General features: G+C 38.5%; 1 protein-coding gene across 1 annotated transcript in view; it reads right to left on the reverse strand.

Annotated features, from left to right (window-relative positions):
- Positions 1–26,825, reverse strand: part of MROH2B (maestro heat-like repeat family member 2B) — a 75,182-nt gene that overhangs the window by 13,539 nt on the left and 34,818 nt on the right. The window contains exons 19-30 of the mRNA XM_011966342.1: positions 24,747–24,863; positions 22,092–22,199; positions 21,386–21,538; positions 16,368–16,394; positions 15,542–15,661; positions 15,243–15,322; positions 7,515–7,650; positions 7,323–7,418; positions 6,973–7,062; positions 6,478–6,598; positions 3,979–4,076; positions 1,447–1,599 (exon numbers count right to left, since the gene is read on the reverse strand). Coding sequence (XP_011821732.1) covers positions 1,447–1,599; positions 3,979–4,076; positions 6,478–6,598; positions 6,973–7,062; positions 7,323–7,418; positions 7,515–7,650; positions 15,243–15,322; positions 15,542–15,661; positions 16,368–16,394; positions 21,386–21,538; positions 22,092–22,199; positions 24,747–24,863 — 1,299 coding nt within the window. The remainder of the gene's footprint in view (positions 1–1,446; positions 1,600–3,978; positions 4,077–6,477; positions 6,599–6,972; positions 7,063–7,322; positions 7,419–7,514; positions 7,651–15,242; positions 15,323–15,541; positions 15,662–16,367; positions 16,395–21,385; positions 21,539–22,091; positions 22,200–24,746; positions 24,864–26,825) is intronic.

Consider the following 26,825-nt stretch of genomic DNA (forward strand, 5'->3'; position numbering starts at 1 on the left):
AATCTGTGGGCAGTAGGGAACGATATCACACATTTGGATTTTTGACATGGACAAAGGCATATATCTATGCTAAAGTAACTTTGCTTCTAGTAGACATTTCTTTCTCTTATTTTGGATAGACATTTAAGTTAGACATTAATTTAAAATATATTTTCTCTGAATTACAACTCCTTAGTTATAAATAGCCCCCCTTTATGATTACCACAGATTCCCAGCTCAATGATGGTTGGAGAGTATTTAGGTCCCTATTGTAAGCCTTTTCCTACTGTGTGAACAATTCTTTATGCTATATACTCAAATATATGGACATTCCACATTTATCAATTTATCAATTTTGGCTGTCCAGTGCCTACCACATAGTATATACTCAATAAATGTTTTCAAAAAGACTTATTGAAAAGTAATTAGCACAGAGGAAATTTTCAATGCCCTTAACACAAAAACTGTGCTTTGGAGAGTCTTTAAATTGAGAGTAGTTGACTGGGCCATAGGGACAAGAACTTCTTTCTCTTACTCCCTTTGAATTGCTTTCATTTAGTTAAAGACTTTTTATTTTTTTCTTTTTTTTTTTTGAGACAGAGTCTTGCTCTGTTGTCCAGACTGGAGAGCAGTAGCACAATCTCAGCTCACTACAACCTGTGCCTCCCTGGTTCAAGTGATTCTCCTGCCTCAGCCGCCCAAGTAGCTGGGATTACAGGCACCTGTCACTATGCCCAGCTAATTTTTGTGTTTTTAGTAGAGATGAGGTTTCTCCATGTTGCTCAGGCTGGTCTCAAACTCCTGTCCTCAAGTGATCCACCTGCCTTGGCCTCCCAAAGTACTGGGATTACAGGTGTTAGCCACCTCACTCAGCCCATTTTTCCCTTCTTATTAATGTTTGAATAACTTGTATTCTATTTTTGACTTCAGAAGAGAAAAGAGAGGTATCTCCACTTGGAGCTCTTAACCAAGCTTCCTGAATTTAAATCTTGTTCACTCTGCTTAACTCTCCAGTTGGGAAGAAGAATTGAGGACTTTCCCCAATCCAATGGTTATCAGACAATAAACACTATGCGGTGTGGGAGAAAAGCCTGAAGAGTAGCAGTGAAATTAGAAACTCCTGCCCTTGGTGGTTGTCTCAAAGGCATCCACATGGTCACTCTTATCCTTACAGCTCTAACAACCCAGTTTTCAATCATCCAAATGGCCTTGTTTCAAAGATGCTTCCTCTAGCCAGAGTGAGACAGTTTGAAAAGCTTTTATATTAAAAGACAAGAGACGCAATTGAGACAGGACCTCAACATGAGCCTTGTTTTTAAACACACAATGTGGGTCTCTAATGAGGCCTCTTGAGGCTGTGCAAGCCTTTGCATGCTGCCCATCAGTGGACAAACAGAGGCAGTGGCTGACTTGGCATTTTAGAAGTGATAGAATTCTGCTCAGTTGTAAAACTGGCTATCAGTTCACCTGATCTTCCAGAGCAGCTCCCTGCTCCTTCAGGACAGTGATCATCCATATGCCACAGGCCTTTGTGCATGTGGGGTTGAGGCTCTCCAGACCATCCAGCATTTCCTCTAAGAACATCAGAATTTCTTCATTTGGGATGAATTTACTGACAATCTGAAAATGTACCCAGAAAGATTCATGTAATCAACCACCCCATTTTATATCTAGATACTTACAACATGCTGTTATGGTTTGTTTTAGGGTAATAGAAGCCACTGAACTTTTCAACAGTTTTGACTGAGGCCCCAGAAACTAGAGAAAATACTAGAACAGGGCATAGACATGACCTGTTATTACTAAGCAAACTTTCCATGGAGTTGTCTTTTTATCATTTCATATTTATTGAATCCTAAGCCTGCTAAGGCAATTTCCTCTCCAAGCCTAACGTTATAGCATACTACATAGGGAAAAATAATGTAGAATGCTTATATAGCAATATATACATTATAAATTCCTTTTACATACATTCATATATCATAGAAACATGTCTTGAATCTGCCACATAATACCTAAACCTTGAGAATTCAGGAAAATCTATCAATATGTACTAATTACCATGCTGAATAGTCAGGTGGTGGACAATGTACATATGGAGTATGGATTATTATGAGCCTTGTTTCTTGCTCTTCCATATTTCAATATTAAGAACAGTCCATAAAAGGTCAATAAAATGGAAGAACTTTGCAATTGTTATCTCTAGGTGCAAGCACTATACAGAATGCTTGGTTGATAGCAGTGTGTGAATTTGAGTGTGTATGTCTGTGTGTGTGCATTAATGAAAAAGGAGTGGGAGGGCAGGTGAAAAGCTGGTGTTTGAATGAGTTCCAGGATCATTATCTGGGGAATTAACTAAGCAAAATGGTAATGATTATGAGTTTGTAGACATGAGAAAGTTCCTACTTATAGTGGTCTTCCCCTTGCATTAAGTGGCCGGATGATATTGTGAAGATATGAGCTCCTTTCCTTGAATATTTGCACATCCAAGCCATTCGCTGAGTTATTATGGTTCTAAGATCAAAGGACTATGCCATGGCTACCATTCTATGTAACTCCAAATGCTTGCCTGTTGTCCAAGCTTCATGATTAGCTGTTTTGTCTCACAGTGGGTTGGATGTTGATTCAGGAGCAAAGGAAAGAAGGGAGCTCATGTTTTTGAGCACTTATTATGTGTCGGGCACCTTTTAAGGCATTTGACATATGTTCCCTTCCTGTCCCCCAAATGGCTTCTCTGTCATTTGCTGATCAACTACTCGTGTCTCTGCTACAGCCACCTTCCTTGGTCCCAATTGCCTCATTTGATAGCTGGAGTCTTGCAGTTTCCTCCAAACTGACTTCCCTAATTTTGCTCTTAACAGTCTACATTCAAGTCTCCACATAGCTGCCAGAGTGGCCCTTCAGAAATGTAAGTCTTGTTGTATTTTTCCTCTCAGAACCACTGTTAGCCTAGAAGAGGCATTTGCACACTAGGAATATGAGCCCCGTCCTCAAGATACTTCACTTCTCTCTTTAAGTATGTCATAACGTACTGATTTTGCTGGATCCTTTACTGCCACCTGTGGAAAATTGCCATTAACATCAATATAAATCTGTAATGTCTACATTATGAGTGATGTTGTCACACATGAGGGTGCCTTTTTGCATTTCAAAATTGGCATAATTATGTGTAGTGGCCTGACTCTTCTCAGAACCCTCCACTGGCTTTTGATTTCAAATAGAGCAAAAAAAAAGTTCCTTAAAAAGGCTCAGAAGGCCCTTGGATCAGCCTCTGGTTATCTTCTGGATCTCATTACTCCCTCTTTCTATACTTCAGGGGCTTTGCACTTGCTGTTTTCCCTCTGCCTGGAATTCTCTTTTCCAGATATTTCCATGATTATCTCTTTCAGGGTGTCCTTCTCCAGAGGATCACTTCTTACCTATTCTTTATTCCCTTTCTTGACTTTATTTTTCTTGGTTGTCATTATCTGATGTTTATTTTTTGGATTTCCTTTACTAAGATGCAAGCTCAGTGAAACAGGAAATGTATTTTCTGCTTTCTTAGTGCCTAGAATAGAGCTTTGCATATGGTAAGTGCTCAGGAGAAGGGAGGTAAGTGAATGCATGACTGAATGAGTGATTGAATTGATCGGCCAGTCCTCACAACAACCACAAAATGGTCTTTTGTTTTTGTTTCTTGAGGATGAGGAGACTGAACTTCAATCAGTGCACACAGAGTGCATCTGATTAACTCCAAAGCTCTTGTTCCTTCCACTCCAACCCACAGCATCCCACATTCTGGGGAAGAACACTTGGTCTACAAAGTTTCCCACCATATGAAATGATCAGTAGTGAGTGTTGACTAGGCATGTGTACTCAGAGTTAGAAAATGATAGGACCATGAGTCCTTCAATCAGCTTGAATATCTATCTTCCTTTGCAGTGGGGAGTATGTAGCTTACCCATTTGGAAATCAATCCAGAATCTTTATATCCACTGGCCACTCCTCCATATTTATTACCTTAGCTATTTTAGAAGAAATCTTGATCTGAACCTGCACGTCATCACTTTCCAGCCCTTCCTGCAAACCCTGCAGTCTTTCCACTTCCAGGCGAATGCCTAAAATCAACAAAGGGAGAAATGTTTAAGCATTCAAAGACCTGATAGGGGTTGACGAGGCTGGCTACATTTTGATATGACTCTAAATTAGCTGCTGTCTGATGAGATGGTGAACATAAGCGCTAACACATACTGAGGGGTTTCTACATGCTGGGCACCATGCAAACACTCTGCATACAACGATCTCATTTATTACTTATAAGCATTATCTGAGGTAGACTCTCCTGTTCCCTTCTTGGTTTTGCAGATGAGAAGGTGGGAACAGAGATGTGAAGACATGGCCCAAGGCACAGGGAGAATAAAAATAGGAGAGTCTGAATTTGAGCCCTGGTCTGTCTGACACAAATGCCCAGGCTCCAACTACTCTGCTATGCTGCTATCTCTCTTGGATTTCTATTCTTCAGTGAGCTCCCTCATTGGGGAAACTGAAAAGTAACTATTGTAATGAGAAGTTTACATCAGCAACTGCGTAAGTGATTGTTGATATCAATTTGTAAATGCAGGCCTAACCAATAAAGATTTTCTGTTTGTTATTTGAATGTATATTAATCATGGAAACTAACACATGAACCATTCTACGGAAGGCAGCCTAGCCCAGTGCAATACACGTGGACTTTGAAGTCAGATGCGCCTGAGCTCAAAACCCAGCTACTCTACTTTCAGTGGTCCAAGTAACTGGAAACTTCTTAATTTCAGATTCTCCCCTTTCAAAACTAAGTGAGAAATGTCCATGAGTATCGATGGGTATTTAATTTAGCATCACACTTGTTACTTGTGTCTAGTAGGTATTTTAGTAGTACATGTTCTTTCTCTCCACCATGCTTGTTTGGTCCATCAGGGAAAATGTCAATGTAAATTACAAAGTATGGGAGTTTTATTAACAAAGAATGTTTGAGGACCTGAATGTTTCATATTTTAGGAAAATGAAGTAGGCTAAAGGAAAAATAGGTAGAACAATAGTAGAATCCAAATTCCTTTCTTCCTATGAGTTCCCTACTGGCATATTTCTGTTATTACTGTAATGGTTTTTGTTTTGTTTTGTTTTGATTTTTTTGAGAGAGTCTCCCAGGCTGGAGTGCACAGGTATGATCTTGGCTCACTGCAACCTCTGCTTTCCAGGTTCAAGTGATTCTCTTGCCTCAGCCTCCCGAGTAGCTGGGATTACAGGCATCCACCACCACTTCTGGCTAATTTTTTATATTTTTGGTAGATGATGGGGTTTCACCATGTTGGCCAGGCTGGTCTTGCACTCCTGACCTCAAGTGACCCACAGACTTTGGGCTCCCAAAGTGCTGGGATTACAGGGTGAACCACCACGCCCAGCCTGGAATGGTTCTTTAGTTCTCACTTCCTTAATTCTGCTTTTTTCCTGACTTGGTAAAAACATATATCCTTAATTATCTTCCTATATCCCAAAGGACTTTCATACCTACTTTGACTCTGCTGAAGAGTTTTTTCTTTTCTTTTGACTATCTCTCTCCCCCTAACCAAATCCTACCTTTTGGCTTTAACACACTTATAAAATGTGAATATTGGAACTGTAATATCTCTGTGTCCCCAGCATTAGAACAGTGCCTGACACATGGAAAGGCACTCAACAAATATTTTGAATACCTAAAAGAATGATGTGTGGAACACAGGCAGGCATGAGATGGCATTAAGTCTAGACTGTTTCTGGCTGCGCCTGCTCTGCAGAACTGCACACACACAATGTAGAGCTGTTCTTGATGAAACATGGACTCAATTAACCTGGACAGGAAGCCCTGATGGTTGGTTTCAGCCTGAGACGGAGGTTTAAAAATTCCTAATATCTGTGGTATTGACAGTTATTCACATGTACTTGGAGAGCAGGAGGAGCTCCTGCTCTGAAAATTTCCACAATGTTCTGTCTCTTGGAGAGCTTTGAAAGGCACTTAGTACCGTGATAATACTGCAATTTTCTCCTGAAGAAAACCATGTGATAGAGGAAGCATTGCTAATATGCCCAATTGCTTAGTGATTTAAATCGGAGACTCTCAAAACATTTTACCTACTTTAATGGATCTTTATAATGCTTTGGTGTTATTATCTCTATTTTAAAAAATGGGAAAACAGAGCCACTGAGGAAAGAAATACTTGTTTCAGATCTAGGAGTCAGATTCTGTGATATAATTAAGGTATTAAAACAGAAATTGCCGAACTGGAGAGGGAAGGAGAAACAGAGAGAGAGAGAGACAGAGAGACAGAGAGAGACCGAGAGAGAGATGGGGAGGGGAGAGGAGAGGAGAAAAGGAGGAAAATGAGGAAAGAAGAGAGAGGAGAGGGGAGAAAGGAGAGAGACATAGGTGCATAGGAGAAAAGCTGAGAATAAAAGAAGATGGATTTCTTTTCTTCATTTGTGGGCTCCCCACCTTTCCCTCACCTTTTATATAGAATAGACCAATAGTTGAGCTAGCAGCCGCCTGACGGATGGTGGGCAGGGTATCACAGGAGTGAGGAGCCAGGAGTCCAAGCAGTGAACCAATTTTAAAGTTCTCTGGTGCCTGCAGGATAAAGGAGGCACCCTGTTGTGATGAGGTAGCTTGGTCATATCCCAGGATATTCCCAACACTGGATCTCAAGTCTCTTATTTTCTCTCTGCAGGTCCTTGGAATGAAATCTGATCTTGCACTTTCTCCTAAAAGATGCCTATTTTTAAGGGCAGTGGAAAAGTAAGCATGCATGTAAAGACAACCCAGTAGCTCAATTTGTATGTGTGAGCTGCATTCTGAAGTTAGAGCTCTCTCCAAAAATACTTCAAAAAGCACTTTGCTCTGAGATGCAAGATCCACCATGCAGGAGTTTTGGATTCCAGACGTCTCAGAGATCCCTGCTGTTCACAAGCAATAAAGTCTATTCATTCCAGGGGATTACTTACCACAATGTCATTTGTCAGCACTTTCGCGGTGATCTGGAAGGCTCTTTCTCTTTCCCACTCTTTTTGTGAAACAAGCCACATTCGGAGAAGCTGTTGGTCAAAGAATAAATGTTCTTTCTTTAGTATTCTTCATATTCATCTAGTTTCATATTCTCTCTTTCTGTCTCTGCCTCTTCTGTAACAGGGTGCTCGCCTCCCCACAAACAATTTTTAAGTAGATGGCTGTATGTGGGGTGTGGGTGGGTCCAGCTGGATGTCTTCATGTGAGGAAAATGCAGTAGAGTTTGGAGTGAACGTTGAAGAACAGGTTAGGGAGAATGAGAATCAGTTTGAGTAGTGGCTCTACTCACATTAAACATTTCCTGACAGTCCTCTGCATTCACATTATCCCACATCATGGTCTTCAGAAGTTTTCCTAGGGCATCCATGGATCGTTCATAGAGAAACTGAAATCAAATACATGTGTGTAAGTCTCAGGCTGGGGTGAGACAGTAAGGTCCCACTGCAGATTTTCATTCTGCTTAGGCCTCACTAGTGCATACTTGAATGTGCTCCTTGTCCTTGTCTGTCTGGCCTTCACTTTTCAGATTTTCCAGAGGTGGAAGGGGCAGCAGCCTCCGAGTATTCTCTTCAAGAATGTTAAGGTGATCTTGTAGTGACAGCTGAGGTTTCAGTTTACTGAAATGAGAACCAGGTGGAGGAATGGATATTACAACGACCAACAGAACATACCCAGTGGAGTTCCCAAGAACTGCCAATCACGTCTGATCACGTGACTAATGTGTCACATTTTCTGACATGTTGGGATGTTGAGAGAGGTGGTAACAGGAGTAGGGAGAGATGGGAACGTAGAATCAGACTGCATTGGTGAGAATAGTCAATACACCTCCATTCTTTAGATTGATGAACAAATCACCACTCACTTTGTGTTCCTTAACACTTTATTATATGATCTGTGACCGCTTTAACCCACTTGTTTTCTCTGTCTTGTGTGTGTGTACGAGAGAGAGTGTGAGAAAGAGAGAGAGAGAGAATGACAGAGAGATACACATGTATCTCCTCAACTAGATTGTAGGTCTGCAGCAGTGACTTTTATCAATTTCATGTGTCTTTTCATGTTCTAAATAGTGCTACATATACTATAGGTTCTTATGAATGCACAAGTGAACAAATGACACTGGAGTGTTTCTTCCTTTCTGCCTTTCTTTCAAATGTTTACTATAGACTTCATGAGGATATGAAAAAGTCTAGACATGACTTGGGAAAATGCACATGTTCAATAAGCCTGAAAAACCCCATTTACTTTTAAATAAGTGTAAGTTAAGACAATAAGATACCATTAGTCAGCTACCAAATTAGCAAAGCAATTAAAAATGATGACACCATCAGGGAAATAAGGTTCTCTTAGAGAGGAATAAAATTCAGTACCAGCTGGGAAAGCTCTATGTAGTATTCTCATCTTTATGGTCTGGCTCACTGCTAATCAATGTATCAAAGTATAATTTATGTATAGTAAGCTACATCCATTAAAACAATTTTGAGAGATATTCATACTTACGAAAACACTGACGGTTAGATAACCAATATAGAATATTTCTATCATACTTTATTTTTTTTCTATTCCCCTTTGCAGGTTATCTTTTCCTCCCCCTTGACAACCACTGATTTGCTTGCTGTCATTAGAGATTAGTTTTCAAGTTCTACAGCTGTGCTGTCTCTAGCCACATGCACTGGTGAACATGAGTTGTGGGCTGATCTGGATTAAGATGCAATGTAAGTGTAACACATGGGATTTTGAAGATTTAGTATGAAGAATAATATAAATTATCCAATTTAAAAATACTGAATATATGTTGAAATAATATAATAAATATACTGAATCAAATAAAATATACTATTAAAATTAATTTAATCATTTCTTTTCACTGTTTTAAAAGTGGTTACCAGACAGTTTTAAATGACATATGTGACTTGCATTGTATTTCTACTTGACAACACTCTTCCAGAGCCTGGTTAATTCTTAATTCATCTTCAAGATTGATTTATTTGAGATTTCTACAAACCTCTCTCATTTTGTTAACATGGCAACCTGTACTTTCTCTTATCTTGCCTCTTACCACATTTGGAGAAATTACGTGGGTGCTTCTTACATCCGTTTCCCCCAGTAGGCTGAAACTCTGTCAGGGGAGGGTCATATCTTGTTCATCATCACTCTTTTGCAACCGAGTCACTGACTGATATGACATAGATGCCACTTAATAATATTTATTGAATAAAACTATCAACTATTATACTTAAAAGTTCAGAAAATAATTTTTTGCACAAAGGTGTTCATCAAAGTATTATTTATAGTTTTTAAAATAGGCAACAATTATATATAGCAATAGGAGGTTGGTTCAGTAAGATGAGACATATTTATACAAAACACTAGGCAGCCATTAAAGATATATTTGTTACCTCAACGTAATCAACACCATATGTTAAAAGTTTATAACTAACATTATACTCAATGGTGAAAGGCTGAAAACATCCCCTGTAAGATCAAGAATAAGGCAAGGATACCATTTTTACAAGTTCTATTTAGCATAGTACTGGAAGTCCTAGCCAGAGCAATTAGGCAAGGAAAAATTAAAAAGGCATCTAAATTAGAAAATTAGAAGTAAAACTATCTCTGCTTAGAGATGACACAGTCTTATATGTAGGAACCCTAATGACTCTACCAAAAAACTGTGAGAACTAATAAATGAATTCAGCAAAGTTGCGAGATACAAAATCAACCTACAAAAATCTGTTGCATATCTACGTACAACTGATTTGTTAAGAAATGAACAAACTGAAAAGGAAATGAACAATTCCATTTACAGCAGCATCAAAAAGAATAAAGTACTTAGAAATAAACTTAACCAAGTGAAACACAGAAACCCACTAAACATTGTTGAAAGAAATGAAAGAAGGCACAAATAATGGAAAGGCATCCTGTGTTCATGAATTAAACAATAATGTAAAGATGACGAGATCTTAATATTGTTAAGATTAGATCTACAGAGTTAATGTAATTCCTATCAAAATACCAAAGGTGCTTTTTGTAGAAATAGAAAAATTCATCCTAAAATTCATATGAAATCTCTAGAGACCCTAAATAGCCAAAACAATTTTGAAGAAGCACAAAGTTGGAGGTCTTACATTTACTGATTTCAAAACTTTTTACAAAAGCACAGTAATCAAAATAGTATGTAACTGGCATAAAGTTAGACATGTAGGCCAGGTGTGGTGGTAGGAATCTGTACTCCCAGCATTTTGGGAGGCTGAGGTGGGCTGACAGCTTGAGCCCAGGAGTTCGAGACCAGCCTAGACAACATGGCAAAACGATGTCTCTACAAAAATAGAAAAATGAGCTGGGTGTGGTGGTGCTCACCTGTGGTCCCAGATACTTGGGAGGCTGAGGAGGGAGAATCACTTGAGCCCAGGAGGTCAAGGGTGCAGTAAGCCGAGACTGTGCCACTGCACTCCAGCCTGGGTGACAGAGTAAGACTCCGTCTCAAAAAACAAAAACAAAAAAAGAAACATATGAATCCATGGAATAGAATAAAGAGCTCATAAGTAAACCATTAAATGAACTACGACAAGGGTACCAAGACCATTCCATGGGGAAAGGACAATTTTTTAAAAAACAAATTTTATTGAGTATATTTAAGGTTTACAACATGATGTTATAAGATATACATAGGAAAAGGTTACCATAGTGAAACAAATTAACATAGCCATCATCTCACATAGTTATCCATTTCTCTTCTACCCGCTCCCACCTCTGCCCCATGGCAAGACCAAAAGTAGGAGCAGCTATAATCTACTCACTTAGCAAAATCCTTAATACAATACCTGTCTCTTATACACATCTAGATGTGTATAAGAGACAGGCCCTAGGTTGTACATTATTAGATCTTTAGACTGGTTCATCAGACTTCCTTGCTACTTTATATCTTTTGACTTACATTTTCCATTTCCCACCCACCACTAGAATAAAACAGTAGCCACTGTTTTTTATTCTCCATGTCTGTATATCTGACATTTAAAAAAATTCCACATACAAGTGAGATTATACAATATTTTTTTTTCTGTGTCTGGCTTATTTTACATAGTATAATGTTGTACAGGTCCACTCATGTTGTAGTAAATGGCAGGATCTCCTTTTTAAAGGCTGAGTAATATTCCATTATGGGCATAAATATCACAATGTCTTTATCCATTCATTCATTGACAGACACCGAGGTTGTTTCTACATCTGAGCTATTGTTAATAATGCTGCAATAAATATGGAAGTACAGATAACTTAAAATTTTTTTAATTTAAAAAGCTATACGGGTACAAGTGGTTTTTGGTTACATGGATGAGCTGTACAGTAGTGAAGTCTGAGATTTTAGTGTACTTGTTACCCAAAGGGTGTACATTGTACCCCAATAGGTAATTTTTCATCTCTCAGGGAGTGCAGATATCTTTATGAGGTGGTAATTTCATTTCCTTTGGGTATATACACAGAAGAGAAATTGCTGGGTCACATAGTAATTCTATTTTTAATTTCTTTTGGACCCTCCATCCTGTTTTCCATAATGGATGCACCAATTTACATTCCCACCAACAGTGTGCAAGGGTTTCCCTTTCTCTACATTCTTGCTAACATGTGTTAGGGTTTCTTTTTGATAATAGCTATCTTAGCAGGTATGAGGTAATATATCAGAGCAGTTTTGGTTTGTATTTCCATAATTATGAGTAATATTGAGTATTTTTCATTTGCCTTTTAGCTATTTGCATGTTTTCTTTTGAGAAATGTCTACTCTGGTCCTTCGTCCATTTTTAAATCAGGTTATATATTTTCTTGCTATTGAGTTGTATGAGTTCTTTTTAATTTTGGATATTAACTCCTAATCAGATACATGGTTTGCAAATATTTTTTCCAATCCATAGGTTGCCTTTTCATTTTGTTGACTATTCCCTTTGTGCTGCAGAAACTTTATAGTTTGATGTAGTGGCATTTATTTGTTTTTCCTTTTGTAGGCCAAGCTTTTGATGTGAAGACAATCTTTATAAGAAACGTCGTTGGAAAAACTGAATATCCACATACAAAAGAATTAAGTTGGACCCTTATGTTACACCATATGCTAAAATAAACTCACAATGGATCAAAGATCTAAATGTAAGAGCTAAAGCTATGAAACTCTAAGAAGAAAACATAGGGAAAAGCTTCATGATCTTGAATTTGACAGTGACTTCTTGAAACACAGGCAAGAAAAGGAAAAATAGACAAATGGACTACTTAAAAATTATAAACTTCTGTGCATTTGGGGAATACAAAAGAGGGAGTGAGAATGCGGAGCAAGGTTGAAAAAAGCTACTTATTGGGTACTATGCTCACTATCTGGGTGACAGATTCATTTGTACCCCAAGTCTCAGCATCATGCAATATAGAAACTTGCACATGTACTCCCAAATATAAAACAAAGGTTGAAAAAACAAACTGAAATAAAACTTTTGTGAATCAAAGGATAGAATCAGCAGAGTGAAAAGGCAACTTATTAGATGGGATAAAGTATTTGCAAATCATACATCTGATAAGAGGTTAATGTCCAGAATAAATTTAAAAAATACTATAATTAAACAACAAAACACCAAACAACTTGATTTTAAAATATGGAAAGGACTTGAGTAGACATTTCTCCATAAAAAATATACAAATAGCTAAAAAACATATGAAATGAGGTTCAACATCACTAATCATTAGGATAATGCAAATCAAAACCACAAGAAAATACCACCTCATACCCATTAGAATGGCTATAAAAAACAAAGTTTTGGGTCACAAAAATCAATATACACAAATCAGTAGCTCTACTATATACCAACAATAATCCCTTTTACAACAGCTGAAAAAAAATTAAATACCTAGAAATATACTTAACCAAGGAAGTGAAAGATCTCTATGAGGAAAACTACAAAACACTGCTAAAAGAAATCATAGATAACACAAACAAATGGAAACACATCCCATACTCAAGGAAGGGAAGAATCAATATTGTGAAAATGCCCGTACTGCCCAAAGTAATCTACAAATTCAATGCAATTCTCATTAAAATACGATCATCATTTTTCATAGGACATAGGATAAACAATCCTAAAATTCATATGGAATAAAAAAAGAGCCCACATAGCCAAAGCAATAGTAAGAAAAAAGAACAAATCTGGAGTCATTACATTACCTGACTTTATACAAAACTATAGTTACTGAAACAGCATAGCACTGGTGTAAAAATAGGCACTTAGACTGATGGAACAGAATAGAGAACCCAAAAATAAAGCCAAGTACTTTTAGCCAACAATATGAATGTACTTAACAATACTGAACTGTACACTTAAAAATGACTGATTATAAATTTTATATTTTATTTATTTTGCCACAATTAAACATCAACAAAAACTAAAAACTAAGAAAAGTATGATGTTTGTGAAGAATTGGTGATAATGTGGAAATATGTAAGGTGAAGTTAGAAAAAGCAGGATGAAAAATCATATGCAGAGTAGAATCTCAACTCTGTTATAAAAATGGAGGACTACAAATAAAGACTTAAAGGAATGTATTAGCACATTTTCACAGTGCTATAAAGAAACACCCAAGACTAGGTAATTCATAAAGGAAAGAGGTTTAATTGACTCACAGTTCCACATGGCTCAGGAAGCCCCAGGAAACTTACAATTGTGGCCGAAGGCAAAGGGAAAGCAGGTACCTCTTCACAATGCAGCAGAAGAGAGTAAGCATGTGAAGGAGGAACTGCCAAACACTTATAAAACTATCAGATCTCATGAAAACTCACTCACTAACACGAGAACAGCATGGGGGAAACACTCCCACGATCTAATCGCCCCCTTCCCTTCACACGTGGAGATTACAGGTCTCTCTCTCAACATTAGGGGATTACAATTCGAGATGAGATTTGGGTGGGGACACAAAGTCAAACCACACCAAGGAAATAGACCAGAGTTTTAGCAACAGGGGCACGATGGGTGGTTTTTATTATTTCTTAAAAATTTTGTGTGGTTTCCCAATCTTTACAGAGGACTTCTATTTCTTTTTCTTTTTGTTTCTTCATCTTTTATTTTAGGTTCAGAGGGTACATGTGTAGGTTTGTTTATGGGTAAATTGCATGTCATGAGGATTTGGTGTACAGATTATCTCATCAATAAGCATAGAACTAGATAGATAGTTTTTAAATTCTCACCCTCCTCCCAACCTCCACCAACAACTAGGCCCCAGTGTCTATTATTTCCTTATTTGTTTCCATGTGTACTCAATATTTACCTCCCACTTATAAAATTAGTGGTATTTGGTTTTCCTGCATTAATTTGCTTAGGTTTATGGCTTCCAGCTCCATTCGTGTTACTGCAAAAGACAGATTTAATTCTTTTGTGTGACTGTATAGTATTCTATAGTGTAATGTATCACATTTTCTTTATCCAGTCTACCATGGATGGACATCTAGTTTATTTCAAGTCTTTGCTGCTGTGAATAGCGCTGCAATGAATATATGCATGCATATGTCTTTATGGTAGAGCTATTTATATCCCCTGGGTATATACCAAGGAATGGGCTTGCTGGGTTGAATTGTAGCTCTCTTTTGTAAGATATCTAAACTGCTTTCCACAATGGCTGAACTAGTTTACATTCCCAGCTGCAGTGTATAAGTGTTCCCTTTTCTCCACAACCTTATCAGCATCTTTCTTTGAGTTTTTAGTAATAACCATTCTGATTGGCATGAGATGCCATCTTATTGTGGTTTTAACTTCTATTTATTTTACTGCAGGGTGAAAATATTGTTTTTAAATTGTGCTAAAAATTATTTTCTTTTTCAAGATTATTGCTGCTAACCAACCAGAATGTGATTAGGGCTTTCATAAGATTTTAATTGAAAGTTTAAAATTTGCTTGGAGGCCAAGATCTAGAAAGAGGAATTTCCTTTTGCAGAGAAATTTTAGTCCATATATCAATACATGTAATTCATCTGAGTAGCTCTTCAGTCTCTGTCAGTCATCAAATGACCAATCTCTCAGCCAGATCCGTAACTCTTTGGAAGGAGAAAAAGCCCCAATTTGAAGCTCTTATTAGTGAACTATGTTCAGTTTTTGGAGTGTGTACCGAAGTCTGCACTAATAGATGTTAGTTGATCAGGAGGAGGATAAGTGGGAAAATACTTTTTCAATAAAAACAACAAACAATTATCTACCTGAGATATCTAATGGCGATTAAGGCTTTCCACCGAACAGGGCTAGCTAAGGAATCCAGGGGCTCGCCTCTAATGAAGTCCTGCAACACAAATAAGGAGATCAAATGTTTCAGAAAGGCTCAGGAAAGTTTCCAGATGCAGCTGCAATCTCATCGGACCATTGGGTGCCCTGGGTCATAAACAAGGCAGAGATCTGTTATGTGGGACTGGTGAAGTCTATTCACTTTTTAAAAAGATAGCCCTGAAGTCTTGGTAATAGAATACTCAGGACCTTCCTTATTCCCTCTCTGCATGCTCACCAGCATGTAACCAATCAGCATCTCCTTGTAGGAAAACTGGAACCCCTGATCCTCAGCATCTTGGACAGCAATGCCAATCTCAGTGATGCTTCTTGTGAAACTCATTTGCAGATCCATGTCCTAAAGCAAAAGCATTCACAACGCAAGTCAAAGTCTAAGGCACCACACTCAAGTCTATTAACATGTGACCTAGCTCTGAAATATGTTCCCAGACAGGAGTGAGGATCTTTGCTTCCTTTGCCATCTCTACTCCAGACTAGGGTTTAAGTTGCAGGAAAAGTGAGAAACAAAGGCCATTTTTCCTCCCTACCACCCACAATAGAATGAAAGTTCTCTAGAGCAGTGGCTTTCAAACCTTTTTGACCATAAACAACAGTAGAAAACAGTTTACAATTCCACCTAATATCTATATGCCCCAAATATGTTTAATATATAACAGAAATAATAGTTATAGTTTTTATATGTAAAGTACTCTGTTATTTCATTAAAGAATTTTTCTGTTTTTGACCTATTAAACTGATTTCATGGTCAACTGGTGGGTCACAACCCAAAGTTTGAAAAACGTTGCTTTAGTTTATAGCTCAACTTCTAAAGACCCTGGAACCAGAATATAGTCCCTTGTTCTGCCCTGGATTAGGATGATGGATTCTGACTTCAGAACTGGATTTTTACATATTGGAAATCTTTCAAATGGACTCAAATCAAAAGAACATCTTTGCTTGGCATACTTCAGGGGGGCATTTATCTATCTATCTATCTATCTATCTATCTATCTATCTATCTATCTATCTATCTATCTATCTTATCTATCATCTATATCTCCTACCTTGTTCATCACAGACATGCCAAGAACCTAAAAAAAAAATAAAGGCAAAATTAGATTCTCAATGAGTAGCAGTCAGATATACACTCAACCCAACAAAATGACCCACCCATCAACCTGAAGGAAAATAGTAAAGCAGGAGGTAGAGCCTTGCCAAGGGGGGTCTTGCCAAGGGGAGGGAGGCAATTCACTTCTTCCATTTTTAAAGTGAGACCTTGTACATTTGCAGAGTCTTTCCCCCAGGTGAATCATGAGTAAGCTGCAGAAGGCAGGTTAGAGACCTCAAGTCTTGGGTTTTTAGCCTTCACAATCATTTAAAGAGGCTCAACAGACTTTGGTAAGGAAGGGTAAAGGCTCTTAGGGAAATGAGAAGTGAAAAATTATAAAATGAAAAGTCAAAGGGCAGCTAACTCTGGAACTGTGAGTACAGTGAGTTCTGCTATAACATTTGTGTTGAAAATGCAGATTTGTTCCAATGAGATTGACATACTGTATCAGAGAATACTTTTAGTACATGCTGAATTCACATTTGCTTGTGTGCAGTTTCCTCGGTGAGAGGAAAGGTGCACAGGTGAACCGAGCCACGTAGGAATACTCAAAGCATACACATGCACACACCCCATGAATCTACCAGTTACCTCAGTTTACTGTGTGTTATGAGTCTTTCCCATCCAAATCTGGTATTACAACAATCCATTAGACTTCAGATAACCCTCCTTCCTTTTACCATTTCATAGGAAGTTCCAACCTTCATAACTGACTTCAGGTGTTTCAAGGTAAAATGCCATTTTTTAGGTAGCATTTCTGTATTTTTAATTTTTTGTAAAATGATTCCTATTCACTGGCAAAATGATTGCATACACAGGAAACCCGAAAAACTCCACCAAAAGACTGCTGGAGCTGATTAATGATTTCAGTAAGGTTTCAGGATACAAAGTCAATGTATAAAAATCAGTAGCATTTTCATACACCAAAAATGTCCAGGCTGAGAGTCAAATCAAGAACATAATCTCATTTACAGTAGCCACAAAGAAAATGAAATACCTAGGAATACAGTTAACCAAGGTCATGAAAGATCTTTATGAGAACTACAAAACGCTGCTGAAAGAAATCAGAGATGACACAAATAAATGAAAAAACATTCCATGCTCACAGATAGGAAGAATCAATATTGTTAGAATGATCATACTGCCCAAAGCAATTTACAGATTCATTGGTATTCCTATCAAATTACCAATGTCACCCTTCACAGAATTAGAAAAAAACTATTGTAAAATTCATATGGAACAACAAAAAAAGCCTGAATAGCCAAAGCAATACTAAGATGGAAGTATCATACTACCTGACTTCAAACTATACTATAAGGCTATAGTAATCAAAACAGCATGGTGCTGGCACAAAAACAGACACATAAACCAATAGAACAGAATAGAAAACTCAGAAATAAAGCCATACACCATAGAATCTTTGACAAAGTTGACAACAACAACAAAGAAGCAATAGGAAAAGGACTCTCTATTCTATAAATAATGTTGCTGGGATAACTGGCTAACCATATGCAGATAAGTGAAACTAGACCCTTACCTTTCACAATGTATCAAAATTAACTCAAGATAGATTAAATATTTAATTGACAAGTGGGATCTAATTAAACTAAAGAGCCTCTGCACAGCAAAAGAAAATATCAACAAAGTAAACAGACAACCTACAGAATGGGAGAAAATATCCTCAAACTATGCATCTGACAAAGGTCTACTATCCAGAATCTATAAGGAACTTCAACAAATCAACACGCAAAGAACAAACAACCCCAATAAAAAGTGGACAAAGGACATGAACAGACACTTCTCAAAAGAGGACATATAAGTGGTTGACAAACATGAAAAAAAGCTCATCATCACTAACCATCATAGATATGCAAATCAAACCCACAATGAAATACCATCTTATAGTGGTTAGAATGGCTATTACAAAAAAGGTAAAAACAAACAAACAAACAAGCAAACAAAACAGAAGCTGGTGAGGCTGGGGAGAAAAGGGAATGTTTATACACTGTTGACGGGAATGTAAATTAGTTCAGTCACTGTGGAAAGCAGATTGGAGATTTCTCAAAGAACTTAAAACAGAGCTACCATTCTATCCAGTGATTCCATTACTGGTAATGTACTTAAAAAATAGATCATTTTACCAAAAAGACACGTGCACTCATATGTTCATTGCTGCATTATTCACAATAGCAAAGACATGGAATCAACCATGAAGGACTGGATTAAAAATGTGGGATACACACACACACACATACACACACACACACACACACACACACACACACAACCATATTTATATAGTTTGGCTGTATCCCCACCCAAATCTCATCTTGAATTCCCATATGTTATGGAAGGGACTTGGTGGGAGGTAATTGAATCATGGGAGCAGGTCTTTCCTATGCTGTTCTCATGATAGTGAATAAGTCTCATGAGATCTGATGATTATATAAGTGGGGAGTTTCCCTACACAAGCTCTCTTCTCTTGTCTGCTGCCACATGAGACGTGCCTTTCACCTTCTGCTGTGATTGTGAGGCATCCCCAGCCACATGGAACTGTAAGTCCATTAAACATTGTTTTCTTCCAAGTCTCAGGTATGTCTTTATCAGCATAGTGAAAATGGACTAATACAGTACATATACCATGGATTACTATACAGCCATAAAAAATAATAATATCATGTCTTTTGCAGCAACATGGATGGAGCTGGAGGCCATAATACTAAAAATTAATGCAGGGACAGAAAACCAAATAAGTGTGAGCTAAATATTGAGCACATAATCATGGGAACAAGACACTGTGGACTATTAGAGGAGGACAACGGTAAAAAAAACTAACTGTGGGGTACTATGCTCACTACCTGGATGCAATATACCCATGCAACACACCTGCATGTGCACCTCTTGCATCTAAAAGTTGAAAAAAAAATTCAATGGGAAATAATTTTGTTCAGATCTATGAAAAGAAATAATCTGTCCAGGAGGGGCTTCTACACTAAAAAGAGTGTGTCACTGATGGAGTTTTTTGAGTGTTATGCCTCAACCTCATTTCCTCCTTATGTTTTTACCTATATTATCTTGTGTACATGTTGTGTTATAGCAGAACGGACTGTACCCCGAAAGTGTATAGTAATGTTTATCTTAATCATTCTTATTTTCTTTCCTCTTTTATTTATTTATTTTTAGAGATAAGGTATTGCTCTGTCACCCAGGCTAGAGTGCACTGGGACTAATGGTATGTACCACCCCACCTGGGTAATTGTTTTATTTATTTATTCTTACAGATGAGGTCTTGATACTTTTTCCTGGCTGATTTCAACCCCTTGGCCTCAAGTGGTCCTCCAACTTTGTCCTCACAAAGGGCTGAGATTACAGGCTTAAAAAATAATTTCTTGTAGAGATGAAGCCACACTATGTTGCTCAGACTGGTCTCTAACTCCTGGCCTCAAGTGATCTTCCCACCTTGGACTCTCAAAGTGGTTGGATTACAGCCATGAGCCACCTTGCTTGGCTCCTCCCTCTTGTATTTTCCTCATAATGTTCCTCAATGACTGACTATAAATTAATGTAACATAAAACATATTTTATTATGTTTTCTATTTTCATCATTGCTTATCAGATTTTGGGGGCATCAGAATTGACTCTTGAGGAGCATGTTGAAAATACAAATTCAGTGATTCAACTCTGAAGACTGGGATTCATTAGGCATCTCTATTTTTGACAGACTCTCCAGGCAATTCTTATGCAACTAAGGTGTGAGGAAGACTGACCTATACCCTTCCACTAGCATATACTGATGACTACAATTTCATGAGTCCTTATGAGTCTATTCTTATCACATGTACATATGAATAAATTTGAAGAGCACTTATGCATCAACATGTGGTTTGTGGAGACACAGACCAGAAGCTAAAGGAGTCAGCAAGGTGCTGACAATCTAACAGGAGAAGCAGATGTGCATATAATCAATGAAAGCCTCCTACATCGATCTATAAATAATCACTTGAACCTTTTAAGCATATAGATTTCCAGAGTTTTCCCAAGACTTACTGAAGTAACTTCTCTAGAAAACAACTCTAGGAAGCTATATTTTAAACTTGATTCTTATGTGATTCTTAGGTGGCCAGCCTGGTATCTGTCAGCAAAATGGATGAATTCACAACATGTATAAAGCAACTTATTAAAGATACAAATAAAATGCTATGGAAGACAGAATGATCAGATAAATTTCAACCTGGTTTGGTGGCTCTGAAGGTAGAACATTCTTCGTATGTTTGAGAAGCATCAAGGAGGGTCAGGGTGGCTGGGATGAATGTGGAGAGGAAGACAGTGCAACACAGGTGAACTGAAAAGCCTGACGAATGACCTATTTTATTCACTTAAAGTATGTATACGACACTTACTATTTGTGAGACACTGTTCAAGGTAATTTGTAAGTCTTATCACATAAAAAGTTAAAGAACTACCATGGGCTAACACTTCTGATACTATTACAAGGAAGTAATAAGCCAGGTGCCCTAAAATAGTACAGGAGTAACTGTTTTAAGTTCAAACATGGGTGAGATCACTATGGATATGATTGATCTGGGACAATCACGCATCACAGCAGTGGTAGGACATGAACAGCTCAGGGCCTTAGGAAAGAAAATAGATTACCTGATGCTATTTTAAAATGAATTTTTCTGTTCCCATATGTTCTCATTTCCCAAACATAGCAGATCCTATCTATCTTTCTTTTGGCCTGTATCCTTTGAGCCTGAAGGATGCAGCCATCCATGTTGCTGCAAAACACATGTTTTATTCTTTTTTTATGGCTGCGTAGTAATCCATGAGACATTTACTGTATTAGTCTGTTTTCACGCTGCTGATAAAAACATACTCAAGCCTGGGAAGGAAAAAAGCTTCCCAGGGGCTGAGTCCCTGCAAGTTTTAGGAACCCCAGCCTAGAAATGGAGGCAGTCCTGCAATGGGCATTACCTGAGAGCACTGGCCATGAAGAAACAGGACTTGGGATATGATGTCTTGATTAAGTCTGGAGAGAAGTTGCTTCTTGGGAGCATGGAGGGCCACAGCTCCATAGATGACCATGACATCTGTCTTGGTCAGGCTCTTTTTCCCAGAAAAAAGGCTCTGAAGACCAGGAAAGGGAGATGTGAAAAATGTGACTGAAGGAGTTTTATTTTCTCTCATGTTTTTTTCCTAATCCCATGGACCACTATAGGGATAAGAAACGGAACTGGGATGATTCAAATAAGTCTAAAATGAATGTATTTTTGCCTGTTTAAATGTAAACACGCAGGATGGTCCTGTGGGACGATCAGGGCTTCAGAGAGATAACTGGGAGAAGCTTTTGTTAATTATTTACTTATCAGGCTCCTTTCCTTCAAGGTAAGCAGAGTATACATGAGAGGAGCTATTCCTGAGGGCTGAGCGGTTGGCAGAGCAGCAAACCTAGGCACATGCAGAGCACATTTAGGATCTTCCAGGTCAGCTTTAGGGTCAGAGAAAATAGACTTTTCATATAGCTGATCATCCTGCAAAGACTAGGCTTAGACAGTTCTGACCTGGAATAAGAACCTGGCGACAGGAGTGAGTGTAATGTAGAGAAAGGATATTCACTGAAGAAATCAGGGTTGTCTGGCCTTGCAATACTGAGAACCTTGAAGAAGGTGATTCTTCTTACCTTACATCGATTCATGAAAAACTTTTCCTGATTTTGAAATGTTTTAAGTACTTTTAAAACAATATCCAAATGGTTCTCGGCACAGTATCCTAAAATAGATGTTATTCCCTAAAATCAGAGAAGGTATGACATTTTGAGTTTAACCATTTATTTACTCAACAAATACTTACTGAGCACCTATTATGGGCCAGGTACCCTTTTAGGTGCTGAGGGTACAGTAGTTTGCAGAACATACCAAAGTCCCCATCTTTGTGAAGTATACAACCAGGAGAACTGACAGGGAAGTAATAGGCAAGTGAAATAAGTAAACACATCAATTCAGTAAACAGGTAAATATATAGCGTGTGTGCCAGATGGTGATGGGTGCTATGAAGATAAGTAAAGCAGGAATAGGTAATGAGGATTGGGGGAAGTTTGCATTTTTAAAATAGGATAGTCAGAGATGGTCTCATGGACAAGGTGACAATAAGCAGAGCCCTGAAATGAGTGAGGGAGTGAGCCATTAGACTATCTGGAAAGGAGAGTTTCAATCAGAGAGAAGGTAAGTGCAAAGCTCCTGAAGTCCACTGAGAGGGCTGAGTGAGCAGTCAGGGAGGAGAGCAGTGCAAAATGAGTCAGACAGGAGGTGGGAGGTTTGTCACAGTAGGGCCGTTTAGGCTATCCCCAAGATTTTGGACTTGTAATCTATGATTGCTGGGACGCTAATGGAAGTTTTTTCCAGCTTGAATTAACCGATGCTTTTAAAGAATCATTCTGTTCCTGAAACTTTATTGTATCTTAAGAGGTTAAATTTCTGAAAGTTGGCAGCTCTTGTTTCACACTCAGGTTATATATTCCGGCTATCCCCACCTCTCTTGTCCAAAGCTGATTTCACCAGAGTTCCTTCATGGCAATTTGCTCCTGAAACCTGTTATATGTCATTCAGTTGCATAACCCTGCCAGAGCCATTATGAAAACTCATAGACTAGATCATTCTTGTAGAGTCTAGATAATAATCGTTCTAGTATGAAGCTAGAATTGGAGCTCTGGCATCACATGATTGAAAACATTATGCTTAGGAGATTGAAAACCAAGTAGGTTTGGTGGGTTATGAAAGTCACGTGTTAACACTTTATTCATCCAGAGGTCATTTACTAAGCCACTTGAGTATGTAAGACATATTCAAGGACTTAAAATTAAGTAAAAAAGGCATTTGAGAAGCTCAATTGGACGTCATAATTTTTTATTTTTTTATTTTTTGAGACGGAGTCTCACACTGTCACCCGGGCTGGAGTGCAGTGGCGCAATCTCAGCTCACTGCAACCTCCGCCTCCTGGGTTCATGCGATTCTCTTGCCTCAGCCTCCCGAGTAGCTGGGATTACAGGTGCATACCACCACACCTGGCTAATTTTTTGTATTTTTAGGAGAGACGGGGTTTCACTATATTGACCAGACTGGTCTCGAACTCCTGACCTCATGATCGGCCCATCTCGGCCTCCCAAAGTGCTGGGATTATAGTCGTAAACCACTGTGCCCAGTCACAATTTATTTTTTAAGTCTGTGAAACTCTCAGAGCTTGAATGAGAGTCTTATTATATGCTTATATCTAAAATCAAGTTACTTTGTTTCCTAACCTATACCAGAGCTAAGATGGAAAAAAATGATATTGAGATGGTGCCAATAGCAATAAATGATAATAATATCTGACAAGAAAGAAGGAAATAATAGTAACATAAAAGCAGTTTCAAAAGTTCAGTGAGGTCTAGTGGTTTCTGGTCATTTAATGTGTGAGAAAGAACCCTAAATATCTCATAATTTCTGAGGAGAAAGTATAACACACTATACTTTTTTTATACTGGTGGTCTTTATCAGCTTGGGAACTATTTTTTGTTGGTTTGTTTGTTTTAAAATATACATCTTCAGTGGGGCGTGGTGGCTCACGCCTGTAATCCCAGCACTTTGGAAGGCCAAGGTGGGTGGATCACCTGAGGTCAGGAGTTCAAGACCAGCCTGGCCAACATGGCGAAACCCTATATGTTAAAAATATAAAATTAGCCGGGCATGGTGGCAGACACCTGTAATCCCAGCTACTTGGGAGAATGAGGCAGGAGAATAGCTTGAACCCGGGAGGCAGAGGTTGCAGTGAATCAAGATCCTGCCACTGCACTCCATCCCAGGTGACAGAGTGAGACTCTGTCTCAACAACAAAAACAACAACAACAAAATGCACATCTTCTGCTTCCTCCATATTTACATATGCTCTATAGCCACAGGCTATGGTAGGAAGTAGGTAAAGCTTTGCAGAAACACTTCAGGTTATCTTTACATTCTCTCTAGATTAGTCTATAAGTAGCTTTCAGCTTGTAAATTCAATCATTTTGATGCTCACAATCATGCTGTAAGTCAAGCTAAGGTCAAAATATATCAAATATACTCTCGTTAGGTAAGAATTATTGAAATTGATTTTTCAATATTTTCACGAACTTGGCTAAAAATGAAGTATTGATTTTTAAACAGAAAAGCCTAACTTTTCTGAAAAATTCTGTTAGGCTATTCTGAGTGTATTAATTGAAAATTCTGATTAAGTAGAACATTATTATAAAAGCTGTCAGATGTTTTGTGGGTAGGATTAGTTGTTATCATCATAAGAGGAAATTGAGAGCAAGGGGTCCCACCTGTCTTTGATCCCCCAGTTGGTTGGGAGCAGTCAGAAACTCCTTGATCTGTGAGTTTACAAAATCTGAATCTTGGCAGGATGCTAAGGTGGTTCCCAAGGCTTTCCAAAGGAATTTCTGGAAAACAAAAGATAAGCAACAGGATTTTAAAGGTTGGAAAGCAAGATTCTGATGAAGAGTGGAAAGAGTTAAAAGAATCATCTGAAGGTAAGAAATTGGGGTGACTTAATAACCACTTAATAACCAGGTACCTCAAGCATTCTGTCTTCTTCGGAGTGTTTCCTTCCTCCAGGCTCTGCCCTCTGTCTGTGCTCTCCTATATTCTTCTCTACTTTGTGCCCTGCCCCTAAAATATTCTTCACTCTCCATTGTAATTTTTTATTTTCTTGCTTGTCTCCATGCTTAGGATTTGGGTTCATTGTAGCTAGGGGTCTTATTCATTATTTCCACTGTATAGTTCCTGGTTGTTTATATGTGCTCAACAAATGCTCATTGAACATGCTCAATAAAAAGAGGGTTTTGTGGTGTTGTTGTTGTTGTTGTTGTTTAGATAGAGTCTCACCCTGTTTGCCCAGGCTAGAGTGTAGTGGTATGATCTCAGCTCACTGCAACCTCTGCCTCCTAGGTTCAAGTGATTTTTTGCCTCAGCCTCCTGAGTAGCCAGGATTACAGGCATGTGCCACCATGCCCGGTTAATTTCTGTATTTTTAGTGGAGATGGGGTTTTACCATGTTGGCCAGGCTGATGTCAAACTCCTGGTCTCAAGGGATCTGCCTGCTTCAGCCTCCCAAAGTGCTGGGATTTCAGGTGTGAGCCACCTTGCCCAACCAGTTATTTTGAAGATGGCTTTAATTTTTTTATAAGGTTCAAATCATTCCTAGCCATATAGTATCAGATTGGCATTTATTTAGAATCTCCATATTGTCACACACAAGAGACAAAACTGGCTAGTTGGTGGTTGACTTCAAGGACTCTGCATAGCTGGCAGGACTGTTCCTAATGAGTGGTCATTATTGACCATAGGAGAATCTGTGGAGCAGGAGGATAGGACATTCTAATAGACACAGACCAAGTTAAATTAGTACATTCAGGAGAAATGTGCAGCTCGGTCTGGCTTGAAATAAGAGGGGTGCATAAGGTTAAAAAGAGGTGGAGCAGTTGCTGTTATCTCAACTCCCAGAGTGACAGCAACCTCAATCAGAGTGAGAATCTGACCAGGTCGCATCCACCCCACTTTCACTTATTCAGGTCAAAGTCCCTATAATAAGGAAATTATACTGGAGAAAACTGTGTACAATACAGATGTAAATACAAATTGGGGACGAAGCTGCTAAAGTCCATTTAAGCCCACCTTGGAGAAAAGAGTGCAAAGAATCTGGGAAAGTCGTGCTGCAGGAAAAAATTGATGTCATGAAGGGAAAAGTTCAACTTAGGTGTAAAATATTAGTCTTAGTGCCTCCCAGTCCTGCTGACCTGTTGCTTCTCTGCAGATTTTGGTCCAGTGCATAGTACATTCCTGCTTTGGTGCTTCACACGGAATCTAAGAAATCGGGAGCCTAGCACTGGGAGAAAATGTGGTAGGGTGCAAAAATAGCAACTTTTCTATCCTACTTCTGTCCATGTCTCCTTACCATGGGGTGTTGCAGCTCCTTCAATCAGAAAAGGAGTCTATTTTCCCATTTATTTGAACCTGGGCTGGCTTTTTGACTTGCTTTGGCCAATAGAATGTGGCAAAAATGATAATGGGCCAGTTCTGAGCCTATGTTGTAACCAAGCAAGTGAGAGAGAAACGCCGCACTTTGAGACGAATTCAGGAGTCCTTTATTAGCCAGCGACTGAGAGACAGCTAACACACGAAATTCTCTCGGCCTAAAGAAGGGGCTAGATTTGCTTTTATACTTTGGTTTAGAGAGGGGAGGGGGATTCTAGCTATAGCATTCTTACAGAAGTAAAACAGACAAAAAAGTTAAAAAGACAAATGGTTATAGGAAAACAAACAGTTCCAGGTGCAGGGACTTTAAATTCATCACAGGGTGATAGGTGTGGGGGCTCTGGGTATTATCTGCCAGACACAAACGC

Source organism: Mandrillus leucophaeus, unplaced genomic scaffold (genome assembly GCF_000951045.1).
Source record: "Mandrillus leucophaeus isolate KB7577 unplaced genomic scaffold, Mleu.le_1.0 Scaffold119, whole genome shotgun sequence".
NCBI lineage: Eukaryota > Metazoa > Chordata > Mammalia > Primates > Cercopithecidae > Mandrillus > Mandrillus leucophaeus.